Source organism: Eurytemora carolleeae, unplaced genomic scaffold, assembly GCF_000591075.1.
Source record: "Eurytemora carolleeae unplaced genomic scaffold, Eaff_2.0 scaffold318, whole genome shotgun sequence".
NCBI lineage: Eukaryota > Metazoa > Arthropoda > Copepoda > Calanoida > Temoridae > Eurytemora > Eurytemora carolleeae.
In genome coordinates, this window is record NW_019396228.1 from 271,499 (window position 1) to 280,449 (window position 8,951).

An 8,951-nucleotide genomic window follows, 5' to 3' on the forward strand; every position below is an offset into this window, starting at 1 on the left:
TACATTAATACAGTATGTTATTGTTCCCTAGCCTATTCATTTCAATTTCCAATTTTTTAAAGCTGTTAAATAAACTTTATAATGAATTAGGTGAATAAAAACATCATTTGATTTATAGTTATAACGGAAAATCATCGTTTGTAAAGTGAAAGGCATAGAGTCTATGTGAAATGTTCATTGGTCAATGATGAAACCTGCCTATTTCATAATTTGGTTTTCTTTTAACATTAATTTTAGATTATCTATAAAATGATATAGGGTGCAATGACGAATTTTCACCCCCCCCCCCCCCCAGCACCCCACCCTTTGGTCCAGCCGTTTCGCGAGCTGCGAAGAAATTTATTATATATAGATATATATGTATAGAAAGTGTGAAAGATGTCGCTGCCCCCTTTGTATGGATATTAACCGAGTTCAAACTCCAGGTATTTTATCATTTTAGAAATTGAACAATAACATATTTCTGGAAGCTTTCCATCTTTTTATAAATAAGATATGTGCAAGTCATTTTCGCAGAGAAACCGCAAATAAAAATAAGAAAATTTAAAGAAACAAAAACATGGATATCTAATTTATACTTGTTCAGACAAAGCTTTTAAGTGTACCGTTGTATGTCGGGTATTGTCATCTTTGCTTGGGGTTGTAACTTAAAATCCTTTTTCCCCTCACAACACATCAATGATTAGACAACGTGTTTACACTAGGACCAGTAACATTTTCGAATTTGATTTGTCTCATTTTTAAATTCATTGAAATTCACAATTTTTGGAAAACATACATTGATTAGTTTATCAAACTTTTTTCATGCTGGACAGAGAGTATTAAAAGGCCAAAATGCATAAATAAGTTTTTTAAAAATATTGGCTCCCTCCCCACCCACCACCCCCTTCGATATACAATCAATAATCAATTAACAAATATGTAAATAAAAAGGAATATGTTTTTAATGAATCAAATAAGCCAAGAAGAGGACTAAATTAGAGGCTGATAATTTAATATAACGTTGGGACATCAGAATTAAAAGTTTCATGTCGTTTTTACAGTCTCATCCTTTGTGGGTAACCCTGTAATGTATCTTTTTTTTTCAGGAGAACCAAGCTTACATTTATGCCACTATCCCAACTGTGGGAAGGTTTACAAAAAGACTTCTCATCTCAGAGCTCATCTTAGGTAAAAAGGGGACCGTGTACCTCTCAGGGATGTATATTTTTTAGAATTTCGAAGAGAGTGGGGGGGGATGGTTTCGAAAGAAGGAGGCGGGGAAATGGTTTTCCAGAAAAATATCCACCCCTGTAAACTTCCTAATTCATAGATGGAGAATGGACATTACAATTTACAATTTAAAAAACGTTATAATTTCGCTCAAAAATCGTTTTTTAGTCTAAATCTTTTTTCAAGTTCGTTTTTTAAAAAATTCCACGGGCAACGCTGGGCACTTCAGCTAGTCTTCTACTTAATAAAGCTCTTCGCTCATGTATATGTATTTGTCTATATACGGCCGGACCGAATGTGCTGAATTTTTTTAGGAAAACCTTTAGTAGTATAATAGCTTAAGATTCATAAATTTTTTTTTCAAAAATCGAAATTTGTTTTTGCAGGGGCAACGCCGGGCACTTCAGCTAGTATCTTATAAGAATAAAGAAATCTCACCTCCCAAGTCCGAGTTGAGCGTTTGCTAACCTTATAAAAACAGCTCACTTCCTGGGCCAGTAGTATATATATGAGGGCTATGGGATATGGGTGGTATGTATGGAGGAAAACTGTGATTTCCAGTTGGAATTCAGCCCCCCCCCCCCCGGAAAAAATTCTTGTATGCGTCCCGGAGGTTTAGAACCCCAAATGCTGTTTATTCTTATCATTTATCTATCTAATATCTATCCATCCATCTACTATCTATCCATCTATCTACTATCTATCTAATATCTATCCATCCATCTACTATCTATCTCTCTTTCTCTCTCTCTCTATCTATTTATCTAACTATCTATTTATCCAGGTGGCATATAGGAGATCAACCATACCCTTGTTCTTGGCCCGGCTGTAGTAAACGGTTTACAAGGTAAATAAACAATTTTATTTTAGTTTTTTTTATTAAAAAATACTTTCCCAATTAGTTTTTTAGTTTTTTTTTTGTTAAAAAATACTGTCCCAATTAGTTTTTTTATTAAAAAAATATTTTCCCAATTCGTTTTTTTAGTTTTTTTATTGAAAAATACTGTCCCAATTAGTTTTTTTATTAAAAAATATTTTCCCAATTCGTTTTTTTTAGTTTTTTTATTAAAAAATACTGTCCCAATTAGTTTTTTTGGTTTTTTATAAATAAAAATACTTTCCCTTGACTAGCCTATAAAGTAAACTTCCAAATTGAAAAGTTTAGCCAAATGAAACTTTACTTTTTTGTAGCTATGCTCGGTTTTTTGTACTTAATCCAAGGACAATCAAAGACTATGTATGTTTTACAGTGTACAGTGTACACTTGTAGTCGCAGTACAAAGCTATCTTCGTTATTATATTCGCTACACAAAACAAATGTACTCTATCCTAATCGCAACAAAAGGATTTTAAATGCAATTTTTGTTAAAATCTTAATCCCAATGGAGAAAAATACCTATGAAAATTTGCTTGATTTAAAAGTTACTCATTGGAGATAAATAAAAAAAAAATATTTAAAATCTCTAGGTCTGACGAGCTTCATCGCCATTTTCGAATACACACGGGGGAGCGTAGGCACAAGTGTAGTGTGTGTGATAAATCATTTTCAAGATCGGATCATTTAAAGAAACACATGATGAGTCATCATTCACAAGAGTCGGACCGTATCCTCTCACATAGATCAGGTAAGGATCACTTGCCTCGAGTTACCACAAAAAAAGTTGGGCCTGGGCGGTTTAGTCCTTTTGGCGTTTATTAAATACAAAGTGGCCAAGCCACATATATATATATATGTAGAAACGGAGGGGTAACCGAGTTATATAACGTAGTAATCTCTATTTGTTTGTTTGTCCGATCATAAATCAAAAGCCCGTGGACCGATTTGCCTCAAATTATGATTGGGGAATTCGGAAATGTTATTATCTTGGTTTTGAGATTCTATGTTGAGTGGGTTGACTTAAATGACGAAAATTTAGTTTACATGTAAAATCGTTCAAGTGCGGGTAAACGGCATGAATTACTTTTTGTAACCTTGGCAGCGCTAGGCTCCCAAGCTAGTATATATATAAAGTAATAATGTCTGTCTGTCTGTCTGTCTGTCTGTTTTGATATCCGATCCTAACGAAGGAACCCGTAGACCGATTTGCCACAACTTTTAATTGTGAACTGGGTAAAACTACAGAAATGTTTTTAGATTGGTTTTAAAATTCTAAAATGAGCGTGTTGATTTAGTTTCTAGACAAAGTCGGGTTTCCAAGCTTGTTATTCAGAATATCCCAGTTTCAATCTTTTTTTGTGTTTTGCTTTATATCCTCCATAGCTGGCCTGACAATTTACAGTTAGGTGATACTCCTAGGATTTGACTGAAACTTGAAATCACCAGATCTGAATATGTACAGGGTTACCCACAAAGGATGAGACTTCAGAGACGATTGTACAGAATTTATATTGTCTGTTTCCTGATATTGTCTGATTCCCTGCAACTGTAAACTTGTTAGTTTTTTTGCCAAATAATTAAATAGGCCATTAGATTGCTATATCTCAGACAGAATACATAAATTATCCTTAGGACTGTCACATTTCAAGACATTTCGGTCGTCTTTACAGTCTCCTCCTTTGTTGATAACCCTGGATTTAGTTTAGTGAATCCTATTTGTGGTTCAAGTCTGCTGTGACTCAACTGCATTGGTGAAAGTTAAATTTTTAATTTTATTTTTTATTTCATATTTTTCAGATGGAGAACTAGAGATAGATCCAACCCAACTATTAGGTAAAATAAAAAACCTATTTTTTTCCTTAAATTCATAAATAAATATGTTCAGCAAATTTTTTTTAATGTTAATATTTTAAGAGAGAATTAAAAACTTTTAGTAAAATAGCAAAAAAAAACCTTTGTATGTTTTGGGGATAACTCAAATTATTCCTTTGACATTTGCTGAATATTAAATCTGGGATTATCAGACCAAAGTTAATAAAAGTCACCTTCGTTCTATAGATTTTACATTAATTGATATTCCTCTGTCATTTGCTGAATATTAAATCTGTGATTATCAAAGTTAATAAAAGTCATCTTCAGATTTTTCATTAATTGATATTTCTCTGAAAAGGATAAACATTTTGTTAGCTAAGTTTCTAATTGAATTAGATTAATAAAGCCGACTTTCAATTCCGATTTATTCTTGTTGAACAAGTTTTTTTTATATTTTTAGAAGTTGAAGACTATGGTTCAATGGATGGTGAAGATACATGATTTAAACCAGAAACAGTCCGTTAACAACTCTCAGCTAGAAGAGGTGAACGCCAAAAATGTCAGATGATCATTAGAGACACCTATTGTGAAATTTTTAAACTGCATAAAGTCTGTTCCTTAGTTCAGTAATGTAATGTAATGGCAGAAATGACTCTGTATATGAGGTCCGTCCTTATTCATTAATTTAGAATTCTGTTAAAAAGAATTTTTTACCAAAAATAATATTTTAAAGATAGAAAAATGCATGTTTTGTTCTTTATAGTACTTTTCTTTAATTTCGTAACAATTCTATAAAGTTGTGATCAAAATTCCAGTTGCATGGACTGTAAGCGTAATTTTCAAGTGACCCTCCATGCAAAGATGCCAATGCTCGATTTAAATGGTACCCTAAAAGTGATTTCTTGTTATAAGAAGCAATGGAGAAATCATCAGAATTAAACCCTTTTTGAGTGAGTAAAACGACCTTTTCTCCCACACTTGGCATCGGGAAGGTCACTTGAAATTACGCTTACAGTCCCATTAAGCTTCACAAAATTGAAAACCGGCAAGTTTATGTAGTTTGTATATTTTGTAAACAACATACAGTCAGAATACCAGTAGTTTCTGTTTAGAAATAGTTGAGATGTTTATTAATAGAGTCATTATGCTTAATTTCTTAATGGGAGTATTCATATTCATCATTTTTTTCTATTGTAAAATCAATATTTGTCATATCTTCGAAAATCGTGTTTTACTGGGGGGGGGGGAGTACGTATTGTAAAATTATGCTATTCGTAGTTAGTTCCCAAGCTGTTTGTGTTTGTGCAAATAAAAAAAATTAAAAAAAAGACGAGAGAATTCTACCTCATAACTTTTTAGATTTGTTACTATCTTAAATATATCTTAAATATATTGCATTATATACCTATTTTTAGAACAAAAATTGGTTAGTTTTTAAAAACTTTTAAAATGTCAAAACTGTATTCTGTTGAAGTTTGCTTTTTAAGCTTGCGATATTTTTAACCTAACAGACAATTCAAAAGAAAAAAACAGAAAACACGGTTTTTGTATTTATTTTCTCTCGGGGTTAAAAGTTGGCACAAAGTGTAAGGAATTCATGTGTATCCCTTCATATGTTCAGAACCTAATAAAACAAATTTAATTATTTCATATCACTAATTATACTCCCTGCCCCCCCCCCCTCCTCTGACTATTTTACCAAAGCAGAAAACTGTGCTCATATTTGAGAATATCTTAGTAACTCCTCTTTAAATTGCTACTTTGTATTAGTCTTTTCTGAAAAATAAAACTTTAAAAAAATGCTTTAATTGAAAAAAAATAATGGCAGTAACTATGTATTTTTTATCTTAAAACAAAAAGAAAAAAACTGTTAAATATTTTGTTAAATCGTTATTAAAATCTTCGAGCGATAAAGCTTCAACTTAAAAACAATTTTTTTACTAGAATCTTACTTTTTTTTGAAAAAAAACTTAATTTTGAGCTTAACATAGTCCTTTCTAATGTGAGTTTTAACTTAATATTAAATACGTTTTTAATCTTTGAAAAATGATATTTCTCGCTATGTTTTTTTCTCTTATATGCTGTTTTTTTCTTGTAATAATGGTTTTAAATTGTCAGAAAGCTGATAGTTTTATATATGATTTTAAGCTAACCTTTATGCAATAATGGCAATGATTCACAATAGTACCCTCGAAACCTTTTTCAGATTAATAATCTTTCTAATTCTAAGGTTTTTTTCATTAATGTTTTCTTGCAGTTGTAATGCGCAAGTGTTCAAATATTTATACAAACAAGGATATCTAATTCAAACTTGATCAGACCAAGTTTATAATGGTATATCAATACGAATTGGACATTTTCATCTTTGCATAAAGGGTCGCTTGAGATTGCGTTTACAATTCCTTTAGTATGTTATGTAGTTTCATGTTAAACTTATGTGATAAAAATTTGATAGATAGACAAATCACATTGAAATAAATGTTATTTTGTATTACTAGGTTTATAGTAATTTAATGCTAAATGTTTATGTTTCTAGAGTCCAAATTTTATGAATTTGAGCCGCGTCTCAAATCCGCCAAAAACCGGTTTCAATTTAGTGCCGACTTAAATCTTAAAACATTGAATATGCTTTTAATTGGAACCAACCATATTTGAGCCACGTCTCAAATTAAAGCCGCGGCTCAAATTCGGCCTCTGATGTATTCTCAGTCTATGTTTCTAGGTGAATTATCAGGCTACGTAAATAGAAATACTTAAAAGATCAAATTTAAATGTATATACCCCTCGGATCAGGTAGATGCAGGGTTATCGTGTCCGGGCGTCTGACAAGTTAATCGCAACGTTGAATGAGGTTGAAGAACGAAAATATTTGTATTTCAATAATTACTGAGACTAAGTTCTAGCCACGCTCCCTCCCCGGAACCACTGAGCCCAAAACTTAAGACAGCGTATCGTTGTGAAAACCAGTTTTAGAACCCGGGTTTCACGGATTTGGTGGATATATATTTCTGTTAAGAAATTTTATTATATTTAGTTTCTTAATATTCTTCAATTTTTTCGAATCTTTTAAATCAAAATCTTCACTAAAGTGAATACCCCAAAAAGGACACTCGGGGTTTCGTTCAACGACACTCTTTTAAATTTCGGGCTCTGGACAATGTGGAATTATACAATAACCCGAAAGTCTTGATTGATTGATTAACTTGAAATATACAGCTACAAGCAGTTGACTGTTTAGTATATCTCATTCAAGCAGGGTGGTCCGCGTCAATGATCCATCTTTGACCACCTGATCTGTGATTAAAGATAAAAAGAGGTTTTAACGGAACTTTTGTTTTGATTATCTTTAATCTTTACGATGTTAATAATTTTAAATTTTGGATCAATGCTTGATTCCCTCAATTAAAGTTGTTTTCCTGCAGGGTATGACCACTAACAGGGATATTTAAGAGGAATTAAGTTAATCTGTTAATCTTGCAAAAGATGGAGATCAATGCTTGATCCCAAAATTCACGACACAAAAGTTCTGCAATTTTCTTCAAATTTAAAAATGCTCATATTGGATATCAAGATCAAGGGATCCAGATTAACAATACTCCACAGAAAAGTGTTTAACCCGCCACAAACTTTCCCTGGGGTCATGGGAGATACCACAAAACATTTTGGTCAGATCGTTTCCTTCGTGTTCACCTTTCTTGAATACCAAAAAAAACTAAAAAATTGAACGCACGTTTATTGTTAGTAAAAAATATACATATGGAGTGTAAAAATGGTTAACAAACTTGATTTTTTTGTTAAACTTGTAAAATACATATTTCTAAATGCTGAACATCATCCCAATACAGAAAAAAATTTAAAGGGACTGTATAAGCGTACATTTCTGTCACCCTTCATGCAAAGATAGCAATGTCCGATTTACAACGGTACCCTAGAAACATTAATCTAATTAAAACTGTTGAAGATATTGTGTGTTTTCTGACTAGAAATGTGTTTATTATTACTGTTAATTTCTTCATTTTTTCTAGGCAAAAAAGCGCAAGTCTCCTGCAGTGAAACCACAAATGAAAATAAAGTATTTGATTTATGCTCGATAGACAAAGTTTTAAGGGTACCGTTGTGAATTGTCATCTTTGCATTGAAGGTCACTTGAAATTATGCTTCTAGTTTCTTATTACGCACCATTTTAAAAATATTGTCAAAAACAAGTTCTTATTAAGCAATATTTGGAAAATATTGTCAAAAACAAGTTCTTATTACGCAATATTTTAAAAATATTGTCAAAAACATAGTTCTTGTTACGCAATATTTTGGAAAATATTGTCAAACACAAGTTCTTATTACGCAATATTTGGAAAATATTGTCTAAAACAAGTTGTTATTACGCAATATTTTAAAAATATTGTCAAAAACATAGTTCTTATTACACAATATTTGGAAAATATTGTCAAAAACAAGTTCCTATTACGCAATATTTGGAAAATATTGTCAAAAACAAGTTCTTATTACGCAATATTTTGGAAAATATTGTCAAAAACAAGTTCTTATTACGCAATATTTTGGAAAATATTGTCAAAAAAGTTCTTATCACGCAATATTTGGAAAATATTGTCAAAAATAAGTTCTTATTACGCAATATTTTGGAAAATATTGTCAAAAACAAAGTTCTTATCACGCAATATTTGGAAAATATTGTCAAAAATAAGTTCTTATTACGCAATATTTTGGAAAATATTGTCAAAAACATAGTTTTTATCACGCAATATTTGGAAAATATTGTCAAAAATAAGTTCTTATTACGCAATATTTTGGAAAATATTGTCAAAAACATAGTTTTTATCACGCAATATTTGGAAAATATTGTCAAAAATAAGTTCTTATTACGCAATATTTTGGAAAATATTGTCAAAAACATAGTTTTTATCACGCAATATTTGGAAAATATTGTCAAAATCAAGTTCTTATTACGCACCATTTTAAAAATATTGTCAAAAACAAGTTCTTATTACACAATATTTGGAAAATATTGTCAAACACAAGCTCTTATTACGCA

General features: G+C 31.2%; 1 protein-coding gene across 4 annotated transcripts; it reads left to right on the plus strand.

Moving 5' to 3' along the window:
• Positions 1–368: 368 nt before the first annotated feature.
• LOC111698753 (transcription factor Sp8) lies at positions 369–6,395 on the plus strand. Of its 4 annotated transcripts, none has more exons than XR_002764603.1 (7): positions 369–425; positions 1,089–1,170; positions 1,997–2,059; positions 2,680–2,837; positions 3,887–3,922; positions 4,362–4,727; positions 4,917–6,395. XR_002764603.1 is itself a non-coding variant. In XM_023469170.1 (6 exons), the coding sequence occupies exons 1-6, from the start codon at positions 398–400 to the stop codon at positions 4,400–4,402; spliced, it is 408 nt and encodes a 135-aa protein (XP_023324938.1). In that variant the 5' UTR covers positions 369–397; the 3' UTR covers positions 4,403–6,395. The 4 variants fall into 4 exon arrangements, 1 of the variants encoding a protein (XP_023324938.1); XR_002764604.1 differs by having other exon boundaries at positions 4,927–6,395; XR_002764605.1 differs by having other exon boundaries at positions 4,362–4,697; positions 4,927–6,395.
• The last annotated feature ends 2,556 nt before the right edge of the window (positions 6,396–8,951 follow it).